At 34.2% G+C, this 25,883-nt stretch overlaps 1 protein-coding gene across 1 annotated transcript in view; it reads right to left on the bottom strand.

Annotated features, from left to right (window-relative positions):
• The window catches only part of LOC145283626 (sodium- and chloride-dependent GABA transporter 1-like), a 279,964-nt gene that overhangs the window by 139,090 nt on the left and 114,991 nt on the right, over positions 1–25,883 (bottom strand). Inside the window, exon 2 of the mRNA XM_080132579.1 lies at positions 2,323–2,457. Within this exon, the coding sequence (XP_079988705.1) occupies positions 2,323–2,457 (135 nt within the window). The remainder of the gene's footprint in view (positions 1–2,322; positions 2,458–25,883) is intronic.

Here is a 25,883-nt window from a genome sequence, read left to right as displayed (position 1 = left end):
TTTAAGTTATCTCAACTTGCTAAATAAATTCCCTATCCACGTTTCCAAGATATGTTTAAGAATAAATAATGGTATTTCCAGAAAAATAAAGAACCTCCCCACTGTCATGACGTAAGAACCTATCTTGATGGTCACCTGCCAAACAGATTTGTAGGACGAAGAGAAAGTATCGATTATTGTCCTCACTGGATTTGACCCCCACTTTGGATTTGGGGGTAGGGGGCATTTTAAGCACAAGTGTCACACGACTGAACTAGCTACAATGAATGAGTTGAAAGTAGCCATTGAAAGATGATGTGCCAACATATCAATTGAACTGATTAGGAATGCTTTGGATTCAATCAGTGAACGTTGTCAGCTGTAATGGACCACAATTGCCAATAATTTGAACACTTTCGTTAAATAGCGGTTTTCTATATTTGTTCAGAGTATTTTGATGTATGGAACTTTTCTTTACTTTAATAAATGTTGGTTTTATGGTCATTTAAAGTGTGTATACACACACATACACATACACACACATACACACACACACACACACACATATATATATATATATATATATATATATATATATACATATATGCTGTATTTAGCATTTAAAAGCGCAGAGAAGTCTATTTATCAAGGGCAACTTAACAGCCAAATTTCGGGCCGAAAACGGATTACAAAGATTTTCCCAAATTTCAGTACCCTGTAAATTAAATTTCGAGTCTGTAGACTAAAAATTGACAGAGTTATTGCGTAGGAAACTGTACACAGACACACACACACACACACACACACGCGTTCACTTTTATATAATAGATATGCATTTGGTTCACTACCTGCTGTATTTAGGATATTGAAAACTATTTTGTTACTACCTGCTCCATCAAATGTATTGGTCACTTCCGGATATGACTTCTGAGCAACAGCAGCAAAAGCGCAGAGAAGTCTATTTATCAAGGGCGACACTGTGTGTGATTATACATGTTTATTTCTTGACAACAGTAAACAATTGAATAAATCAATTTTTTTTCTGAAATTACATAGATTTTTTTTTTAAAATGTGTCTTTTATATAACAGCTTATTTATGCACAGTCCAACGGCTTTACTTTTATTTGTTTAATACTAACTTTGTGGGTGTGTATTACAGCACAGCCCGTAAACTACATACAAATTTTCTTTGACAATGATAAACGCTTTTATGTTTTAAAATAAGTTGCTGATTATTTTTATAGTCTTAAAGGCGTAAAAAAAAATTTAAAAAATGAAACGAACGATTGCCAGCTGAGATTGAAAATAAAAACTTAGTCTCCAGTCCATTATCCTACCAAGAATGCCAAGCCCTTGGCAATTAAAAGAATGGAAGTGTAAAAACATTTACGCATGCGCAGACAAAGTTAAGGCGATTGGGATATGATTAAACTTGACCCCCAGCAGTTTCTGCGAGATTCTTACTACTAGGAATTAATTAATTTTTTCTAAATTTTCGATACTATTTTTTTGAGAGAATGGCGATCAAGGGAAATATAGATATTATGGACATTAGCTTAGTATTCATTTTTACATTTAGCTAAGTATACACGCATACCAACATAAAAACCCTACGCAGATTTTTCTCCTTTTTTTTAATACATTATCTATATATGAAAGTGAGAATGTGTGTGAGAACACTTCTCAACCTTTATACTCAACAATTTCTTTATGTACAAACTTGAAATTTGGTTGCTAGGGTATTCAGACACGTGGAAAAATTTTCATCTGTTTTTATCTGGAAAAAGGGCTGCTATAGGGGCAAAATTGAAACATTGGTACGTGAGGGGGTCATCGGATTTTTGTCAACTGTTTCATGAATGCGCATGCGTGAATCGTTCATGTAACAGATTCCTTATCTTTAGAATAGGTAGGTTTGAAAATACTTTTAAAATATTGCGTCAGTGCATTTAGGTTTTGGTTTCCATCTCAGCTCGAGTATATATTTTCCTTTTTACTTACAAGACGTGAACTGTTTAGAAAAAAAGATGATAATCGCATGTACATATCTGTTTTATTTTTTTCGTGTTTTCTTTTACTGCATTTTTAAAGGAATTTAGCGTTACGTTTAATACCTACAGTATTTCTGTTTGTAATAAATAAGAAATCTGCATGAATTAAAATAAAATAGTTATGCTTATTTTACGACCGGGCAGCCTGCTAGTATATTATATATCATATGAGTTTGTATATTTATATGATTAAATATATAAATACATACAGAGAGAGAGAGAGAGAGAGAGAGAGAGAGAGAGAAAGAGAGAGAGAGTATCGGAAGTGATTCAATTGATAAAATTGCTTACCTTTAAAAATAGGAATCACAGAACTAATAACACCAACGAGACCAGATCGGAACAAGGACCCAAGTTTCAATTGGACATAGCAGATTGGAACACATACTAACACTGCGAGACTGTAAAACGCCACCAAGAACAAACCTGTAAAATAAATAATAAAAAGTCAATTATAAACATGTCAACAATAGAAACGCTTAAATCTACAAGTAGAAACGGTTTTATATTGGAACCTCCCTCCTTTTAGTATGAAACTAGAAAGATTTTCAGTCAGACACTTGATTCGATTACAGATTATTTTTTTTCTTGAATTGTGCAAGCATTTTCTAGTGGGTACGACGGTCACTCTGCCACGTACCCCATTGCTAAATTCGCATACATAATGGACGCATCCATATTGAACAAAAGGGATTTCTGGGTCAATTCAGATGTGCACAATAACAAACAATTGAATAAGAAGTATAAGCAAATTTTGTAAGTAAATAGCGAAGCTTTCTTCAGCGCGAGCCATCACTGGGGAGGTGAGAAAACATTGGCGTTTGCGGCGTAAGAAAACATTGTAATATCAAATAAAGTAAGTGATGAAAAATCCTTTTTTTGTTTTTCGAGTCTTCATTTGTAATTCAGCTTTTCAAAAGACTAGAAGAAATCTCCGCACAAAGAGCAAGAAAGTGTTTTCATTTTTAGCCTTATGAAATGCAGCTGCCAACAAAGAAATAAGGTTGAATATGTTAAACATGCTATCATATGGCATAATATAGAGATAAAAATGTTGATCGAGTGGAATGTTTACCGTCAGCAGAGTCGACATTTTGTTTGTGATAAATCTTTGTTTTCTATAGCATCTTCCCTCCTGTCAGATTTAGGGATAAACATGATAAAAATAATTGCCGAATTGCAAAATCAATATTGTTCATATATATATATATATATGTGTGTGTGTGTGTGTGTGTGTGTGTGTGTGTGTGTGTGTGTGTGTGTGTGTGTGTGTGTGTGTGTGTGTGTGTGCATTTGACTCGTATCAAAATGTAGAAATAAGGCACCAACCTAGTTCGGCATCAAAGCTGGTTCGTAGATGAGAGGGAATACCTCAAAGGGAGGGTAAGAGATATGTGTTTATGATGATAAATTGGTTGTCATAGTGACTAATGTTGAACGAATTGAAATTCTCTATTGTTTCTATCTGAAAAATAATCAATGGCTTCTTTGGACAAGAAAGATAAAGAAATTGTAAGATTTTTCTTGGCTCCTTCTGTCTGGAAAAGTAATAGACACCGTTTCAATAAAGTAGCTGCCAGAGGAAAGGTTTTCATAGAAGACATGTTTCCGCAATTCTTAATCACATTTTCCCTGATTCATGATTACTTGTGTAAAGTGGCAGGGAGAAACGACGCCGAGGTAAACGGAGATTCTAACACCGCAAAATCCGTTGCGTACACATTGAAATCAAACTCCAGAATGCTTTAAAGCAATCTAATGCACATTTCAATCGTAGACAATGTGAAAACATAAAGACTAAACAATTGTTCAAAGGATCAATGACAAACACTCTGCTAAACGTTCCATTACAAAACATTCATAATAAACATTCGTCTAGTTTCAACCATTGTCAATAATTTTCCCCCAGCTCTCTATCTGTGCCTAAATTTAAACACAAATTCCATGAACAAAGATTCTTTGCTAGAATTGCGTGTCTGTGGAGTGCTCTACTACGAGCCTGCTTTTCAGCTGACAATAGCACAATTGTTTTCTAGTCCAAAGTAAATGATTTTTGATGAACCAATAGTCCAATGTTAAATAATCAAATTCTACCTCATTTCCAACACTATCGATCATTCGACACCTGACACTCATTAATCAATACTTATAATTTATTAGTGCTACAAAACTGAAAATCACAAATAAAGACAAGCAAATACATTATAGTTTCTCTATGTGCGATGGCGTCCTACTATACAGTGAGAGGGTCTTCATACTAAAAGCATTACAAAAATGGATAACGAAAAACTTTCACATGAGTCACCCAGCGGTAAACAGAATGAAGAGCCTCGTGCATAGTTAGGTATCCTGACTGAAAATGAATAAAGACTTCAAAAACATGCTCGACTCATGCAAGGGCTGTGCTTTGACAGCAAAAGCACCCCAATCACTTTTAAGCCATAGCCTAAAACAGACCCTGGTCAAGAATTCATATAGACTGCGCAGAACCACTATAGGGTTGGTATTACCTAATTGTGATGGACAGCTTCATAAAATGTCCAGAAGTGATCAGATGTAGAGACACTCTACAATTAATTTCCTCTATGAATTATTTTCCCGGTTTAGAGTTGTCGACTGCTTAGTAAGTGACAACGGGACTCAATTTACGTCCACGGACCTTAAGGAGTTCTGTGAGACGTTCCAAATTAAACATGCTACAACTCCTCAGTACTATCCGTGATCAAACGGGCAGTAGAACGCTTCGTCAACCACTCAAAAAACGAACACTCAAAAAAAAGTATGCGGTACATCACCAGAAACGACATTGCAATAGATTTTATGGGTCTATAGGATCACACCAAACCATAGTACACTATCAACAGTAGAGACTATGTTTTAGTGAAAAAATACGACCCGTATTTTAAAAACTGTTATAAAAATAAACACAATTGAGAAAGTCCTTTATTTTGCCGAAGAAACACCATTAACGAGAAGAAAAAGTTTTCAACAAAACATACAAAAACAACACATCTTACTGGGAACTGGGTACAATAGACAAACGAATCGGGAATATGGTGTACATCATTCAAGACCTAAATTCACGCATAAAAGACACGTAAACCAAATAAAAAAGTGTCCGTTGGATGATCTAAACTATGCAGCTCACAAAGAAGATGCTATTGAGGTGATATGGAGATTTACACATTCATTCGCAAGGGACTTTTGTAACCATTATAAAAAAACGTCTAATACCTTCAGGAAAAATAACCGTGACCTAACGTGAGACCAACAATCGGAAAATATCGAGAAACTTTTCTTTGTATCACTTTCTTGTACAATACATTCTTTTCTATTAAAACCCGTTGTTTGTGGTTTTTTATGATTATTTCATAGGAACACAGCAAATAGATAAATAGAAATTTAATAGTAACACAATGCAATCAAATCAAGCCATATGGAAAGATGATATTTTCTATTTTGAAACCCAGTCTGACAAATCTAAAAAAAAGAATGAGAATATGAGAAAATATTAGCAGAACAGGAAAACACAAGCAGAATGGAAGAAATGGGGTAAAACCCGTGTATTAATCGTTTAAACACAATTGCTACATCTTCTACGAGTATGATTTTTCCTCACAGTCGAAACACGTGAAAGAAATAGGAAAAACTAATAAAATTATATTAGTATGTTAGCTGTTTGATACGAGATATTTCAGAGGAGGGCTTACCAGTTATTATAGGTGCCAGAGGGCTTATGAAGAAGAACCTGATGTCCTACCTAAGTAATATTCCTGGGGAATAGTGTAAAAGAGATCCATACAATTGCACTTAAGGGAACAGTGAGGATATTAAAAAGAGCTCTCGGTTAGTTTCAATAAAAAGCAGGGCAACGTTGACAGCTGGTTTGGCTGCCCCATACCCAGCATTACAATCTTCAAAAGAAGGAAATTTAAAAAAAAAAAAAACAAGCAAACACATATTTGCTCGCAGTAGTAAGTTAGTCACTCTAATTGGGGAATTGAATTTTGCCACTTAGCGTAAAACATTCCTCGTCGGAAAAAAAATAATTGATCTCCCTAGAGAGTTGGCATTGTGATTATAAACAACCATAAGTATTATAAAACTCGCTTACTTCGCAGCTAGCTTAATAGTGTAATGGAAAGATACCTAGTGCATTTATCAATACGTCGGATTTAATACACTTGTTTGAAACTCTTGCTATGGTGCAGATAAGGAAGGCTATTGGCTTTTAAAAGCAGCTCAAAATTTCGGAAGTAGACCAAAAAGCAAACGAAAAATTATATCCAAGTAATTATACATTTTTTTTTTTTTTTTTTTTTTTTACTCGCCTTCGTCCCAAACAAGACATATCGCCACTTAGGGGCTACTGATTGTGACCATGCCTAAGAAAGATTAACAAGATATTGGTTTACTTTACATTTGAACTTCTTCATATCAGACCCGTTAGGGAAGCAGGTAGCAAGAAAGGAATTCCAAATTCTAGCTGTTCGAGAGGAGAAGCTATTATAGCAGAAAACTTTCTGGCAATTAGGGATCTCAACAGCGAATGATGTGATTTTGTTACTAAGCGGGTTTGTCGGGGATATGTACGTCGAGGGGACACAAGTGCAACAAGTTCACCAGAACACATTTCAATAAAATACTTGTAAAAGAGTCAGAGGGATGCAATATGGGCAAGCGGCGATGGGGTAGGGGTTGAAGCCTAGTTGACAAATTGGGACCTATTAAATTGGGGATGCTTTTTGGACTCTATTCAAGAGGGAGAGACTAGTGGTAGATGCACCAACCCAGATGTGGCAACAGTACTCCATGCATGGGCGAATGGTGGCCTTGTAAAAGTAAATGATACTCTCAGGTGTGAGTAGTTTTTTTAGCACGATAGAGAGAGCCTACCTTCCTTGCAGCAGCTATCGCAATGTCCTCAATGTATTTGTTCCAGTTCATATCTCCTGTGAATGTTAAGCCTAGGAGTTTGAAGGAAGAATTCTCTGGTAGTGAGTTTTTGTATGGATATTGTAGGTTTGAAAGGCTTCCTTATTTGTATTTTATTTCTCACATTTCATGTGAGATGTTTCTGACAAAGGCAAAAGAGAGCTGTTTTCTGAGTCGGAAGCTATTCCATCCAACACTTATCGTTGTTTGATCCTGAAGTAGTATTTACAACTCCGTACAAGTAGTTCCATGTTTTGTTTATAGCGATTTCCATAATACAGATACACAGATTATATGTATACAGGGTGGACCAAAAGTTACTGACCCATTTTAATTTTAAATAACTGTTATTTCTAAGTATGTTTTTAATTTTTTAATTTTTTTTTTCAGATCCTAAAAATGAATTACGGAAAAATTTAGCACCGTCCAACGTACAAAAATTGTACAATTATGCTATAAAAATCAAGGTTCAATAAGTCAAACCCAAAGTGCCTATTGAAGACATTTTAATGTAAGAGATGCACCTATTCTGAGGATATCTAAAGGAAAGGGTTTTTGTCAACAAGCCCAAATCTTAAATAGAGCTAAAGGAAAACATCACTAAAGAAATAAGAGAGATTAGGCCAGAAACTTTAGAAAAGGTTATGGCAGATGTAATCAAAATAGCTCAAAATTGTGAAGCAAAAAATGGAAGGCATATGCAGGATGTTATTTTTCACATTTAAAAATAACAGTTTCTCAAGATTACAAAGATAAAATAAAGTTTGTCGCCTTTATTTTATGATAGTAAAATTTCATGCATATAACTGTTAAAATAAAAAGTTATTTCAAATTAAAATGGGTCAGTGACTTTTGACCCACCCTGTATGTATGCACTCTACCTAGACACTATCGCTCAAATACATGTATTTGGTGATTGACTTGGCTTCTCTAACTACGCTGACACAACTATTAGCATCACACATAACTTTTCTGAATCCCCTTAACACAGAGAGTCTGCCAGATCGCCATGGCCAGCGAGCTTCACTTCTGACCACAGTTCATGGGGAATGTGTAACAAATGCCCATTGTCCTCTCGGGAATGCGAATCACGCTGTGACAATGATAGACATCACCCTAAACTCTCAACCCCAAATTGAAGAACCACTGCTCAAAACGACAAGGTACTACAAGGCTGACTGAGATGCCATCAGGGATCACATCAGATATGCTCGATGGGGAAATATCTTTTCTCTTCCTGCTCCTGCTAAACAGTGTGCTAATGAGACCAATTAAGCGGCAATTTAAGGACATGTTCCCACACATAAGTTTTATAGCAAAACCCACTCTCGCCAATGGTTTACATTTACTTGCGCAGCTTCCATTGCTCAAAGGCAGCATGCATACCACAGATATATCCGACATAAATCAAGTACAATTAGACAAAAGTTTATAGAAGCTATACGCAATTCTAGGAAGGAAATAGCCATAGCCAAAAGAGAATGTACCGAAACCACCAGGAAACGCATTGAAGCACAGAAATTTAGGAACTCGTGACTTCTGGAAAATCTATAACAGTGAAGTAAGTAATGGGCAATCAACAATTCTCCCAATACCCAACAACCATGAAGTTGTTTCCACGGCAACCGAGAAGGCTAATCTGTTTGCCCGTCGGTTTGCCTCACTCTACTTTGGACCCAGCAAACCACTCCCTCACAGATTCTCTTTTGCGGACAGAAACCACACTAGATTATCTGAAAATCACTCTTTCTCAAGTATATGCTATCAAATAAAACTAGACACGTCAAAAGCATGTGAATCTGATCTCATCCCGGTTTTACTATTAAAAAAATGCTCCGCTGAAATTGCTCCAGTTCTCTCCAAACTCTTCAACAAATGCGTTAATAAATCTTGCTTTCCTGACTGCTGGAAAATTGCTTCTGCGGTACCAGTTTACAAGAATTCTGATCCATTAAATTATCGCCCCCATTAGCTTCCTCCCTTCTTTCGCCAAAATACTTGAGTTCATAATTAATCAAGCTCTAGTCCACAACCTCACAGCTCCTAAACTTCTGTCCAACCAACAGTATGGATTTCGGCAATACCATTCTACTGCAAATATCCTTACTGTCATCTCTGAACTATATAACATGTACTGGATAAAATAGGGGAAGCTAGGGCAGTACCTGACAGAGTATGGCACGATAGTCTTCTCATGAAAATCTGATACTACTAGACGAATACTTAGCATAATTAAATCTTTCTTAAATCAGAGAAGAATCCAGGTTATTCTCGATGGTCGTGCGTCAGAACAGTATGCTATAAATGTGGGTGTACTTCAGGGGTGGATCCTTGGACCTTTATTACTCCTGATATTCATAAATGACCTTCCTGATAAAATTTTCTTTGAGATAGGTATATTTGCTGACGACACCGCGCTTCGTAACAGACACCAGAGGAAAGTGAATGAACACGTATCCAAGGCAATAGCGGAATCCCTAGAGAAAGACCTCCAATCTGTAGTGGAATGGAGACAAAAATATTTGGTCACTTTTAATGCTACCAAGACGAACTCTTTTCCTTTAATGACTATAAGAAAGCTTCTCCACGAATGTTACGTGCAAGATAAAAGTCTAGGGGTAAACACATAACATTTATTGAAAAAAACTAAACGAGGGAGTTTAAGAACGAAAAAGAGAATTTATTAAACAGATAAGCAAACGGAAAAAAATTTACAAAAAAAAGAGTAAGGAAGGTAACTCAAGTTCTTTGTTACTTTTGTTGTGGAATAATAATAGAGTTCGAGTAAGTATAATATATTTTTAGTTTGGTCAGAAAATAAGATCAGAAAATAAATATTAACCAAGTGTCCATTAATTTTGTAAGAGAGTTCGCAGTAGGCGTGTTTCAGGAAATTCCTTACGGTCGGATTTTATCCCAGGAAATTGGCCGGAGTCGAAATAGTTGCAAGATCTGGCTATCACGAAATGCACTCGTCTAGCTAAAACCACTATTAATAATTTTCCTCACCCTTTATCTGTACCCTTATCTAAACGTAGATTCCATGAACAAAACTTCTTACTTAGAACAACACGGCTGTGTAACTCTGTTTCGTTTTCCTGCTTTCCAACTGACTACAATATGATCGTCTTTAAGTCCAACGTGAACAAGTTATTGATGAGTCATCCCCTGAAGTAATACAATTTAAAAAATTTTCACTACTAACTATTATTACGACATTTTCTCATTAACTACTGTACACTCATTAACCTGTGCCTTGATAAGTGGTGACTCGTTTGTAAAAGAAAAGGTCGCCCTAATTTAGCGTTCCTTCTCAGAACTGATTTAATAACTGTAGTTATGCCGCTAATGGCGTCTATTTATAGTCATGTGGATCTGAAGCTTCTAGAATTTCCCAAAATGGAACATCTCGACTTTGGAACCTTCTAGAGTACTCCAAAAAAGAACACTTTTCAGTTCTATTTTGAGATCTCCGCAGAGACGCTTAAAAAGAATATTCATATTTTCTCATTGTAATGTAACGTATTTTAATAGTAACAGTTTTTATATTATTTTATATTATATATGATGGGATGCTTCCAATATATTTTCCAGTTCCAATACAATTACTAATTTTGTCCTAATTTCAATAGAATTACCGATTCCGGTTGCGATTATATTTAAATCTCTAAATATTTAGCTATGGCGATGTTTTTGTTGTTTGGTGACTTTCGGATTGCCGTAAAACCCATGTAATATGTGCACATATGTTCGCAAGTGTAAAAACGGGCTTCTAGACAGGGAGTTATCTATAGATTGTAGTTTTCCTGGTAGTTTAAAATCAATAAATTATAATCTTGTCATTATTACTAACAAGGGAAAAAAGTTTTAAACAAAAGCAAACAAACAAAAATTGGAATCGGAAAATGGACACATTTTTTTCTGATTCCGATACCTGAAAAAATTTTCAATTTAGATTAATCGTCCCAAAACTAATACGTATATTTAGTTCATTTGAATAATATATATATATATATATATATATATATATATATATATATATATATATATATATATATCTGCGGGAGAAGCGTTGCAGGATGAAGATTTGGGAAGCCTCAGCAGCCACACCTGACGCGACTTATGACTGCAGCCGCTGCGGCCAAACCTGCTTGTCCTGTATCAGGATCGTCAGCCACAAGCGTGCCTGCAGTCGACGTGGACAACCCTCTTTATAGAATCTTCGTTTGCGAAGTACAGCCAAGAGAAATATATATATATATATATATATAGAGAGAGAGAGAGAGAGAGAGAGAGAGAGAGAGAGAGAGAAGCCTAATTCTTCTCGTCAGAAAAAGAGAGGGTTGCTAGGTAACAGATAAAAATTGTGACATCAAGCGATAGAACATTAGGGAAAGAAATATTTGGATATTTAAGGTAGAGGGCAAAACGTATAGAGGTGGAAGGAAGACAGCTGGATAGATAATGTAATTAAAGTGGTATAAGCCAAAACCGGGATTATCACATTGGATATAAGAGGCATGGGATTGGATGTTTTTTTCCAGCTTTCGTCGCAATGCTAATACGTATCTATATTTAATTTGAATAAAATATATTTTAAGCTAAAATATCATCGTCCTTCTTTTTTGTGTACACTAGCCCATCCAAGAGAAGTTCCCCAATAAAATGGCGTTAACCAACATTCATTTTTTTCTGCTCTTAATAGTAAGTGGATGAATATAATCAAAGAAAAAGAAACGTCATTTAATCTAGTTTGGTTTATAGTTCATCGAACATATCTCAGACTTCAAAGCAACAATAATCAGAGAATGCTTCGGAAGCTGGAAATGTGAAGAATAAAGAGAAATTAAGAGCGGGAAAATGAATGTCCGTAAAAAAGAAAAAAAGATGAGCTCATTGAATATTGTTAAAGGATTGTCAGAAGGAAAAGAAAAAAAAGAAAGTATAAAAAAGAAAAAGAAAGAAAAAATAAAAAGAAAAAAAAAACAAGTAAAAATAGAGTAACAAAATTTACCGAAACAAAAATAATAAAAACTTAAAGGAAAAAGAAAAACAAAATAATAAAGTAAGGACAGAAAAAAGAAATAATAGAGAAAAATAAAATGAGGAAAAGTGCTAATAAAAATAATAAAATTGAAAATATAACAATAATAAAGTTGAAAGAAAATGAAAAGTAAAGAAAAAAGAAAAGAAATATAAAAATAAAAAAGAACCGTGACAGCAGCACAAATGTTCAAATGTTACGCTGACCTGCTTCCCGGTTGAATACAACATGGTAACCTTCAAATCCAATGTAAACAAGTTCTTGTTGAGCCGTCCTCATAAATAATCAAATTCTACCCAATTTACACTATTAATGATTACTACACTACCACAGTACATTCATTAACTCTTATCCTTGAGTGAATTTCGGGCCTTGATAAGTTACGACTCCCAAATAAAAAGAAAATGAAGTCAGGAGTCTAAGGAAAAAGGAATAAAAATAACTAGTGAAAAAAGCGAAAGATAGAATATATATAAAATAAATAATACAAAAGATAAAAAGAATCAAAACCAAAAAAGAAACAAAGAAAGAAAAACAAAGGGCGACAGATAGACAAAAAAAATAGAAAGATTTTCACAATTGATAAAGTCCATACATGATATCTTCCTTGTCTTCAATTATTTATTCTTTCAGGAAAAGAACAAGAGCGACACCATATGTGTAACAGATGGAAAATTAGTAATTCCCTAATTTAACAATATATATATATATATATATATATATATATATATATATACTAGCAGAGGAGGGGGTGCCCAATTTGTCTGGTCGTAAAATACGCTTAAATATGATACGTTAACTTGTCCAGATTTTCGTATATATTATTATAGTCGTGATTTAAAAGTAAAAAAAAAGTATTTGGGTCCCATCAGCTAGAATCGAAACCGAAAGCAAAACTGTAGCATTCAAAACTGGTGACGTTACCACTATACCAACGTGACACGCATATAAACTGATTAAAAAATTAAAAATTAACTAAGATGAATGTACAAAATGTATAACAAATTCTTGACACCTTAAAACCATTTTAACCGGATAAAACCCCACAAAAGAACGGTCTATAAAAAATTCAATCATTTGAGGCTCCTAGCGCCTTTCTGCGACTTTTAGTTTCAGAAGATTGAAAATATGGCGAGAGACGCACAGACAGACAAACAGACATATAGCCTTTTAGCATTTTATTTATATATATATATATATATATATATATATATATATATATATATATATATTGAGAGAGAGAGAGAGAGAGAGGAGAGAGATAAGCGAGATAAGACACTGATAGAATTAAGATGAAAAATCCTGATAGATATTACTTGAACTAATACTTTCAAGGTAATCCTAGCCCAAAAGGAAAAGCTCAATATTTAAGAATAGAGCAATATATAAGTTTGGTGGTTAAATTTTAAATTCTGAAAAAAACAACATATAGACACATATACTCGAATTAAGAATTTATTGTTTGACAAAAGGAATATATATAAGGGGTTATGTTAATTTCCTTAATTCATGGATTTTCAATAATGGCACATATCATCAGAGGAAATGAAATGCGGTTAGCAAAATGTTCAGCTGTAAATGGACGCTTATTTTGCTTTTAAGCACAATTATTGAAAATAGTTTTTTGAGTGGTTGTGGATAATTATATGGAAAAAATTATACGAAAAGAAAAGCTGATACAACCTTTTCTTTTCAACCATTATTGAAAATCCATGGATTAAGCAAATTAACATAACCCCTTATATATATTCCTTTTGTCAAACAATAAATTCTTAATTCGAGTATATGTGCCTATATGTTGTTTATTTCAGAATTTAAAATTTAACCACTAAACTTATATATATATATATATATATATATATATATATATATATATACCACATGTTTTCCCACGAGAGAATTCCACATGGTCAACCAATCTATCTCATTTCTTTAATAATAAACCTTAAGATATAATAACTTTTGCCAGTAAAACGAAATTCACTTGCTCCAAAGAAATAAACCTCAATCTTTATACCAATAAACAAGATCATTAATGGGAAGTTTGCCGCAGAAACTGTGCCACTTCAGTGGCCTTTTATCTGATATGCTGGAGTATTCGTCTTGTATAATCCTAGGAAGTCCACCCTTTTAGACATTGCCACCCGTCTTTTAATGGAGTAAGTTTATTTACTCGAGGCGGCCTGACCAGGTTACCCAGGCAATTAATTTTTAAAGGCCAGAGTGCTTCTCTTTTATGGGCGCTTGCCGGATTCTACACACCTTCGATCTCGTGTAACATTTTCCTGCGGTGTGAAATTCATTTGTAAGTTACACTCTTCTATGGTTTAAAGATTCTATTTACAGCGTGGGCGAAACTTAAAATGCAACTGCGAATTATTATGACTTCTTCGCAATCATGTCTGACAGAATGTGATTATGCTACCTCCGTGAAAGCGTTCCACTCAAAATGCGCAGATTCCCGAGATCGACAAGATACGTCTGAAGAAGGTCGGAGGTTACATCCATCGTAAAGTTATGCGAATCACAATCAGTAATCTGAAATATCCAAATAATACAAATTTTTAAAAGGTAAAACGATTAAACGTGAGCTAAGAAAAAGAGAATAGCAATTGCATAAGTGTTTTTTTAATCTGGCACTAGACAGATCGGACAGCGAAAATTTCTAAGTCCTTGAAAGAAGAGAAGGACGAAAAACTTGTCTTAAACGTCGAAAACAAACGTTTCACTGATTTACCTCACTCAAACCTTAGAAAGAAGAGAAATAGCAACGAAGTCTCCTTCTTTTGCGGTGGTACTAAACAGCTTTGATATCCGAAACAAGCGGTCTATTATTTTGTTTGAGACGATCCTAGGAAAGGAGAAGAAAGAAAAACAACTGCATAAAATTCTGGTATCCAGCAATAAACAGATCAGGTATCGAACCCTGGCGTTTCACAACAAGCCATGAAAGGCAGAGAAGAAAGACGTGCAACTGAATATCTTTTTTTACTCCGACAATAGACAGATCGAAAACAAGCGTGCTACGGTTTCACCCTAGATCCACAAAGATGAACTCAATAATTGAATAGAAATAGTTTAATTTTGTAAAAATTTATGATAGTGATTATTTTAATTTACACACGCACCGGTATTTAACATTCATGCTAAAAAATAGAAAACAACAAAAAAACACAGCATTGAAGATACACAGCGCCACAGCGGTGTCTATTCCGTTAAGTTGAGACGGTTCATTCATTTCAAAGTACGGGCTTTTTTTTTTTTTTTTTTCTTTTGTCTTTGGCATCTGCCATTCTTTCAACAGTGTTCTGAACAATTTATCACGCCAAAAAACAACATTTGAAAAACTGGTGTCGTTTGATTCGAATTGACAGTTGATTTTGGGTCGCTCGTTAAATGCTCACCGGTGGATGAAGCGAGATAAACAAGGGAAGAAAGAAAAAGAATATAAGAAGAGGAAAGAAAGATACAGAGGAAAAGAAAGAGAGAGAGAGAGGGGGGAGGTGTAGGAAGGAAGTGATGATTCAATGAAGAGAGTAAAAAGAAAAGGAGATGTGTGTAGTAGAAGATGAAGATGAAGTGGAAAGATGTAGAAGGGAATAAATAGTCTGATTTGGTTCAGTTGTTTTGTTTTCCGGCATTTTCCCCATTTTCAGGTTATTTAATGCAAATTCGGTAATTTTGGTAAAAATTTGTATGCTTCAAGTTGTTTTTATATATTCAAATATTTATACATAATGTTTGATTTGGTTGTTTTGTTTCACGATTTATCAACCCTTCTTGCTTTATTTAATGCTAACTTCGGTCATTTTGATAAACGGTTTATGGTTAAAGTCCTTTTTATATGAAAATATTTATTCATGATATTTGATGTCGATATTATTAGAGGAAAATTGTTGCTTTTGTTTTGGGCTTTGCAGAACATGATCGCGTTTTGCAATGGGAAAGAAAATACAATAATATCGATGTGAGGTGCATTTTCGTCAGTAAAGTGGTATCTTCAATAGGGGAGAGAAAGAAAGGGAATAGAAATAGAAGAAGAGAAGAAAGAAAAACATAGGAAAAAGAAAAAACGTGGGAAAAGAAAAGAAAACCGTAAGAAAACAAAAAGAAAAACGAAAAATGTGGGAAATAAAATTTAAAATGTAAAAACAGAAAAAAGCAAAAACGTCAAAAAAGAAATTAAAATGTTGACAAAAATAAAGAAAAACGCAACAAAAAAAAATTCTAAAAATCGGTTTTAAAAGCTGGCCTTCGGCCTAATATCAGAGGGTAGTATCTGTTCTGATACTACACTTGAGTTAATTTGTCCTTAGTCAAAGGGAAACCCTACTATGCTGAAGTAACTTTGCCTACTACCATAGTGCCCGTTTTTGGAAAGCTGTTTTACCCCTACATTAAAAACTGACATTGTGTCTAAATCTCGTGTGTAGGCAAGTAAATAAAAAAAAGTTTAAACCCAAAGAATATCAAGAAGACTCGAATAAAAAGAATAAATTTTAAACTGAGAAAAATAAACAAATAAAAACAAAATGATGTTGTTTGCTGATAAAGTTTTGGTAGAATATTTACACGTAACCTTTTTTTTTTACGAGGGAAGAGGCAGACTAGTCGAAATTAAAAGATTAAGATGGGCATTGGATAGTAATTCTCATCACGGAGAAAGTAATTGAGATATTAGGCTCTCTGATCCGAGAGAAACTAGCGGGTCGTGTGCTAATTTGTTTGGCGGCGGCGGGGGAATAGCATGCTTTTGCAATCGAGACGATGATGAGGAGCGAGAAGGAGACATATGGAGGAGAGATATGAGGGAGTTAAAACGAAAGGTCTAAGAAGAACAGACGTTAAAATGAGTAAAAAAAAAAATGTACAGTTGATGAGTGAACGGGGATACGGATATTTCATTGAAGAAATAATTAGGAATGTATGAAATTTGAGGCCAAAGGAAGCGCGTAAATACAATATAAAAAACTTCGAAACGATGTATATACTTTATATTTGTTCCACGTTCCTAGGTTGAGATCTTCAGTAAGAGAATTAACAGTTGCAATTCAGCGTAAAGAATTGCTCCCCGCAAAAAAAAAAAAAAGATATAGTTCTATATACGACCGACAATGTGAATGTAATTAAATATAAGCGTTAGAATTTTCCTTACTTCGTAAGGATCTGAGGAATAAGATATCCAGAGTGCTGTTTCAAAGCTTTACTTGAAACACTCATCAAGTCTAGCTACACTGAGTATATATAATCGTGTCACCCTGCACTGATGATTCCGGAATCAATGAAACACTAGTGTTTGTATGTATTTAAAAAATGATTATAGTAATAATAATGTCAGCCCCTTTCAGAACTCGGCTCTTATTGTTGAGCACTTTAAAGTTGAAATGAAAATTGGTCACTTAAGCTTGCATGTGCAGATTATGATGTTATAATCATTAGACCACTTTGGCCGGATGTTACGACATGTATAAATAAATGTTTAAATTTCAACGATATTTCACGCTGTTGAGCTTGGCCATGAGGTTGGTTCCTTGCTAACGGAGTCAGAGACGGCTTCGTGGCCGGGTTCGAATCTCTCTATCGGCAGTAATCTCGTCAGCCTGCACTGATGATTTCCGAAAGGATGAAACACTAGTGTAGGTATGTAACAATTATTAGAGTAATATATATATATATATATATATATATATATATATATATATATATATCATAAATTAATCATTTATGTTCTATGACGTGAAATGGTTAAGTTTCAAATCTAGAAGTTTTATTAAATGCAAGACAAAGAATACATTTTTTTTTAAATCGATATTTTGTTGATTTTTTTTAACGATATAGCGTTTTCAACCTTTCTTTAGAAAATCGCCCATATTTTTTAGGACATAATCAAATAAATAAATTTATTATTTTACTTATAAAAGACTAATGCATCAATTAGAGGTGTAGGATTATCCTACACACTTAATTGGCGTAACACCAATATTAAATAAACGATTAAATCGATGTGCATTAGATTAAATTTTTATAGTGCCTTTTTGTTATTCTTTATCTTCTCTATAAACTCCAAATCAATTTGTTTAGCTTGCATTATCCCGATGAGTCTCCTTTTAAAGAATCTCTCTAATATTTTTAACTCTCCCCATGCATAAATAAATTATATATATATATATATATATATATATATATATATATATATATATATATATATATATAATCACAGACAGACTGTATCGGTATATCATAGCTCTTCAGTGTGGCTAGATTAGCAACTACCTCAAACTAGGAATGAAACTCGACCCTCTAGACAACAGTCAACTGTTATGCTATTTGGCCACTGCTAAGGCTGCTAGATAAAATTACAATAATCAAACATTGTCCAAACGTATAAACTGTGTTTTTTACACAAAAAGCATTGATACTAGTTGTATATACGCAATGTTGCCAAGTCGAAACAATATACGTCATACATGACATCATATCACATGACGCCATATATGGCGTATATTGTACCTATTTACTATGCCTCCCCACGGGACAGAGTTAGACACCAGGGTCGTTTTTTAACGTGGAGAAAAGGTACAAAAATAAAAATTGTCTCAGTCGTGAAGGATTTCTCCTCCACCGAAAGAGAACAAGAAATGGAAGTGCAGCATCTGAAGAACAGATACTACACTTTGAGGTATTTATTTGCTCCCCCACTGAGCAAATTAGGCACAAGGCCGATTTTTAAAGTGAGGAGTGAACGGGAAATGGGGACCAACTCCCCAGGGAGTAGGGGAGCTGGATAGTGACAATTGGTATGAAGGGTTGTCCCCACATTGACCAAGGTCTTATATGTGGGATTGCTCCCACATCTGGTCATTGCTTGCAGTATCTGCCGGAATAGATACTACACTTTGATCTTGACCAAAAGGTCAAGAGGAATATTATTATAATATGTATGCGTGAGAGAGAGAGGGAGAGAGAGAGAGAGAGAGAGAGAGAGATTAAAGTTCGTAAATAACGTAAGAGTAAGATATACCGACTTCTGACAAAACAGTCGAGTTTCAAAGTTAACCCCTCATCAGGTATAGCTACACTGATTATATATACACTGACTACATCAGGTCTAGCTACACTGACTATATATATATATATATATATATATATATATATATATATATATATATAGTCATTCACATACAGTACTGTTTCGTTGTTTCATAGCTCATCAGTGCGGCTATCATGATTCTTTGAGGTGTACAAAATTTATATAACGCAATCATTATTAAAAAATAAGTTTAAAATAAAGTCAACATTTAAAATAAATTCAACATTTAAAATAAAGTCAACGTTTTAAATAAAGTTAACGGGGTGAAAAGAAGAAAAACATGGGAAAGTAAGTTGACTGGTTTGGCCCTCGCTTTATCAAAGCTGTATCGAGGGATTCGTTTTGGAGGAAAAAAAACACACAAATGGGAATCGAAAATGAGTACAAATAAAATCACGTTGCGTTACGTTATGTATGGAAAAAAAAATGGAGAAAGAGATTGAAATTCAGCAACGTTATATTACTCGAAGATCCTAGAAACTAATCACGCTCAAACCTAAGAGGCATCCCTTCTGCTTGCAGAGGGAAGGCCTTCTCAACCGAACGTGAACAGTCTCCAAGATCTTTAAATGAAATAATGAGTGAGCACGACTCAGGATTGAAGGAGAATTCGTGCTAATGTTCGCTGCACTGAAACTGAATTCAACAGATGTAGTGGAAAATTTCGTCAGCGAAACGAATATACTTTCATAAATGAAAGGAGGCTTTATCTGACTACGATATAAAAAAATCTGTAAATGCGAGCGACTACATGAAGGTTAACTAATTTGCATATTCCTTAGAAAAACAAGCGTTAATTAATTACTTATTCATTTTTGTAGTTTCTTATTTGATGATTGGCTTCCTTTCATTATTATGCTGAATTCTATTTATGCATAGTTTCTACATTCTGCATATTTCCATAGAATATAAGATGAAACCGCTCTAGCCTACCGAAATATATATATATATATATATATATATATATATATATATATATATATATTTATGTTAAATCTCCGAAACAGCTACATGGTAAGTAGCTGATGATCCCCGTTTTCTATTTACAAAATTTTAGTTAAGGTTTTCTCTTTTCATCCTTATGTAGTTAAATTCTGTTTTAAAATTGAAGACTTTTGCGAAATCGGCTTATGCAAGTGCTAAGTCTATTTCTATTTAACAATTTTAGTTAAGGCACCTTTTTTTTTCTTCCATATATAAATGAATTCTCTTTAGTCATTATAAACGTTTTGGAAATCGGATTATGTAGGTGCTTAATAGGTTAAAATTAAACTGCATTCTTTATTTTTATTTTTGCATTTTTTTTATTCAAAGATTCTTTAGACTATATATATGTGTGTGTGTGTGTGTGTGTGTGTGTGTGTGTGTGTGTGTGTGTGTGTGTGTGTGTGTGTGCGTGTGTTTATATATATATATATGTGTGTGTGTGTGTGTGTGTGTGTGTGTGTGTGTGTGTGTGTGTAAGCGATCTTCTCGGTGTGCGTGCAAAATGTCTCTACCAAACTCCTCTCTTGAATATTTGAGCTGTAGAATTAAAATTTCATATATAGAATATTGAAATTGTAGCACACTTTTCATTTGGTTTTTAGCCGGTAAAAGTTGCTGCTAAGGGGTCAAAACTGAAACAAAAGTCGAATAGAGCCTTACATATGCTGGTACTTTTGTACACGCGCAAAATTAAACATTTATAGTTCAAAGTCGCTTTATTTTTAAAATTTCGTATCCATCCCTTGGTAGCTCAGCCGGTATGATATTGGGGAGATAAATGACCACTAACCCTAGAGCACTAAAGAGTTGGTTTCGCTTCTAGCGGATGGTACCGAACTCTTATCTTTTATAACTTTTGAAATCCTTTCATTTATGGACCCGTTAATCATGTTATTGTATGTCTTACTCTTCGTCCCTTGGTTTTACTGCGTTTGATTGAAGTTCTTCTTTACCCTCATTGACACAAAAAAAAAACAAATGCGGAAGTAATGGAGTAATGGACATGGTTAGATACAAGAGATTCCTTCTCAATACCATCAAAGAAAGATAGCTCAAATTTTTCGGCATAATCAGGGCTGGCGGACTAGAGAAACCGTTATGGAGTGGCAAAATATGCGGAAACGAGTAGAGGAAGAGAACGCAGAAAATTTACAAACAGTTTAAACAAATTTGCAATGAGTAAAGAGGTTACCAACAATGAGCTCATGAAACAGGCCGATAACAAGGAAGAATTGCGAGCCATGATCGCCGATGTCTGTAAGGCCAGACAAGACACTTTGAAGAAGAAGAAGAAGAAGAAGAAGAAGAAGAAGAAGAAGAAGAAGAAGAAGAAGACTATGTTATAGTATATCTTTGTTATGCTCTTATTATTTACAGGATTCTAGGATAAGAATTCATTTGGTTTGGTGGAGTATCCACCTTAGTGCTGTTACTATAGGAAACACATAACATGGAGAAAGTGCACCATTCTTCGTATAAGTCAACCATACCGAAGGGATTTAATTTGGCCTTCAAATACCATGTCATTCAGAATATTTACTTAGGGTTTACTTGTAGCGGGAAGTATCCTCAGGCCAGGCTATTCTGACAAGCCTATATACAGAGAAACCTTAGACACTCGCGCACAGTTCTCTCCAATGTCTAGTAAACATTCAAGTTGTCTCCCGTCAGCATTTAATTTCTTTCCGTGCGTTCAATCTTGTGTGAAGATGAGAACATATGACACAAACTCTACCAGTTGACGATTTAACTCTCCTTGTCTCAATATGAATTAAATACTAAAATTCATCACGATTCGTGTATTTATACACACACCACCAGCAAGAATTGTATCCTACACTGATAATTGCGTAAACAAGAAACACTAGTTTCTGCTGATATAAAAGAATAATTATTATCTAATTATAATTATCAGTCCCCTTTAAGAATACTTAGAGAAGAAGACTCTCTGGGAAGTATAAACTAAGAGACAGTCAATTAGCGTTTATGTAATGTTCACGACTTCCTGTTGTTCGAACACTATGAATATTCTAATGTTCGCGCCCGAATTGAGCGCTTATTAATTCTTAATTACCTTCATTCTCGTGGTAATTGTCTGGTGGCCCAGAAATAGAGGCTTAGCAAATGGAGTCAAAAGTGGCTCCGTGGATGGGTTCAAATCTATCGGTCGGCAGGAATTGTCATCCAACACTGATGATTGCATGATTAGTGTATGTGGGTATAAAAGAATAATTATCATTTAATTAAATATGTGTGTTTGCGTGCGTATGTGTGTGTACATCTTGCAAGCACCAGTACGCTAATGAATAGAAAATTGAAAGCGTGTAGTATTATACTAAAAACCTGTCAAACGTTTTAGTTTGACCGTTTTGTCTGTTTTGTTGAGATAAATTTCACGTTAATTTCTTTTCATATTTTTTTAATTTCCTTAAGCTTATTTAATCCGTTCCCCGGTTTATTTGCATCAAATGAGAAGCGGATGAATCAAAAATACATAAACAAAGGAAGTAAAAGATGGAAATAAATAAGGATAGTATGCAAAGGAAGGAAAGTGAGAGAGACAGAAACGAAAGAAAAATGAAAACATTTGACTAGAAAGAAAGAAAAAAGAAAGAAAAAAAAGAATGAAAGAAAGAAAAAAAAGACAGAAAGAAAGAATGAAAGAAAGAAAAGAAATAATGGAAGTATGAAGAAAATATAGGAATGATTAAGTGAAACGAACTGAAAATAAAAAGATAGAGAAAGAAGGAAAGAGAAACAGAAAAGATAGAAAAGGAATGATGAAAAAGAAACAAAGAAAAGGAGAAAGGTGAGCAAAAATATCAAAGCAGCCAAAAGGCAGCAAAATAAATAGCAACACAATGAACGAGAAAAAAGAAAATGGCGGAAACAAGTTGAAAGAAAAAACGATATGAAGAAAGAATAACAGGGAAGAAAGGAAGAAAAAAGAAAAAAAGGGAACATAGAAACAGTTGAATGAAAGAAAGAAAAAGAAAAATAGAAAACTTCAACAAAGTCAAAGACAGGAAAAGAAAGTGAAAAACAAAAACAATGAAAAGGGGCGAATGAGAGAAAGAAGGAAGGAGATCAAAATTCAAAAGAAAAAAAGGAAAGAACGAGAAAATGAGATTAGCAAAATTTTAACAAAAAAGAGAAAAGAAAGGAATAGAAAAAGGGAGGCAAAAGAAACGACAGCAAAAGAAAAGAGAAAGAAAATGGCAGAGAAGAGAAAGAAGAAACGATAGAAATGACCAAGAAAAGTGGAAAGAAAGAAGGGAATGAAAAAGGGAAAAGGAAAGGACTGATAAAAGTAAGAAAAAAAAAGATAGATCAACAAAAATAAAGAATCAAGATGATGCAGAAGAATAGGTGATTCGAAGTTCGCAGCAAATAATGCCACAGGAAATTATTTTTAAAGAGAAAATAAAGAAATAAGTATTTCATAAAATATTTTTATAATACTAAAAACATATCCAAGACAACAGTAGCATTTTATTATTTTATGCAAAAATATATAAGTATAATGCGAATATTTTATCTGACATCGTTTGCTGCCGACTTCCAGGCGCCTATTCTTCTGCATCACCTGAATGAAAAGGAAAAAAACAGAAAGCAAAAAGAGGGTGGATTCCAAAATAGAAGAAAGAAATGAACAAACACATGCAGACGAGATAATAGATAAGAATAAAGAAAACAAAAGAATTAAAATCATCAAATATGAGGAAAAGAAGAAACAGAAAAGAAAGCGAGAAAAGAGCTAATAAAGAAAAGGAAAGAGAAGAAGAAGAAATTAGGGGATAAATATAAAACGTGAAAAGTAAAGAAAGAAATGACAAATGAAAGAAAGTAATGAACGAAAAGTAAGAAGAGTGAAATAAGCAAAAGATGAATATGAAATAAAGAAATTTGCCACAAGATTAGTTCCCTAGAGGATGGAACATGGCCATCTTCAATTCCAATAAATACTTTTCATAAATCGCAATTTAAATTTTATTCATTCGATTCATCATTTTCAATCATCTCATAATATTATTCATCATTCAAATGTTAATATAACTATCTCATTAATGTTTAGCCTCAAGTAAATTTTGGACTTGATATGTGATGATTCATTAGTAATAAAGAAAAAGAAAGAACAAAGGAGAGAAAGAATATACAGAAAAGGGGAATTCAAATGTTAAAAAGTAGAGAAGACACAATAAACGAGATGACAATAAAAAAGAACAAAAACAAAGTCGATAAATTCAGAATACAAAAAAAAAGGATGTCGTGATTTTTGTTATAAAATCCGACGCACAGGAAGACAAAACAACGTGATGACTCAGCAGAACTGATTTTCCTTCTAATTTCAGATCTCCATTTTTGTTATGCAGATGTCTGATTTTGTTCAGCTCTTTTTTGGGCGTATTATTCACGCTCTCTCTCTCTCTCTCTCTCTCTCTCTCTCTCTCTCTCTCTCTCTCTCTCTCTCTCTCTCTCTATCTATCTATCTATTTATCTATCCATCTATTTATCTATTTGTCTATCTCTCTCTCTCTCTCTCTCACACACACACACAGAATTGTACACTCACAGAGAGTGACATGAACGCCATTTAGAAAATATGTCTCACGTGTGCAACTACTCTAAGCAAATTTAACAAAGGGAAAAGGGGGGTTACATATGTTGTGTAAATTGGGCTCCGAATTCAAATAAAATAAAATAGAAGAGAATATATATATTTTAACCAATGAGAACAGCTAAAATAGTTCCACCAAAATATATCAAGAAACCGTTAAATATTTGGCACCAAGTCACTGGAGACACTATATTCAAAAATAAAAATGTTTTTAGTCCAGCAGCGGAGTTAAGCGGCGTTTAGCTTAGTCAGTGCCAGATGGGTGACCTTTCGGAATACCAGGCATTGTACGTGGGAGGATGGTGACGCTTCACCGAAAAAAAAAAAGGAAAAAAAACAGACGCCATTAAAATTATCTCTCCTAATCGCTTGTGAGTATGATATTCTCTAGAAATTTGCTTTATGCACTACTGCATCAGAGCCAGGAGTACAGTATTCACTGATTCCTCATCACGATAACTTACGCAACATTTAACAGATTGAACAACATATTCATTCACTGCGTCAATAATAATCACTACGCGCAACAATTCATGGAAGAGAAGAATATACACAAGCTAAACTATGCATACTTACAAAATTTGCAGGAGACAGCCAACTGCTGAGTTCATTTTAACCGAAATATTCTTTGATTTTTAAATCCTCTCCACTATTACCGTCTGATGCTTGTCCATAAATATACGTTTTAATTGTACAAATTGCCTTATTCATTTAGTATACGGTGATTTACATACATAACACATCCGTATAAACTAATGAACGACTAATATAAGCGACACTGAGAAATATGTCTCACGTCATTAGCTTGCCGTAGTAGAATCCCTCAATTTAGCGTAAAAAAAGACACAAAACATTTACTATATTATACGTATATGCATAGAGAGAGTTGCAACCTTTGTTGAAGTGAGTGTTCCTAATGATGGAGGTGTGAACAGAGCTGAAAGGGAGAAACCAAATATCAAGGTCTCATGTATGATATGAAAAGAAATTGGAATCTTAGGCGGATATCAATCATACCAGTTATTATAGGTGCCACACGGCTTTTGGAAAAGAGCCTGAACTCCTACCTAACTAATATTCCTGGTGAGGCAAGTGCAAAAGAGATCCAGACAATGGCACTAAAGGGAACGACGAGGATACTAAAAAGAACTCTCGGTTGATTTCAATAAAAAGCAGAA

This window comes from Euprymna scolopes, chromosome 8 (genome assembly GCF_053919585.1).
Source record: "Euprymna scolopes isolate OS-2025 chromosome 8, ASM5391958v1, whole genome shotgun sequence".
Lineage (NCBI taxonomy): Eukaryota > Metazoa > Mollusca > Cephalopoda > Sepiida > Sepiolidae > Euprymna > Euprymna scolopes.
The sequence above is the reverse complement of the archived record's forward strand: the minus strand, read 5'-3'. Positions and strand labels throughout refer to the sequence as shown.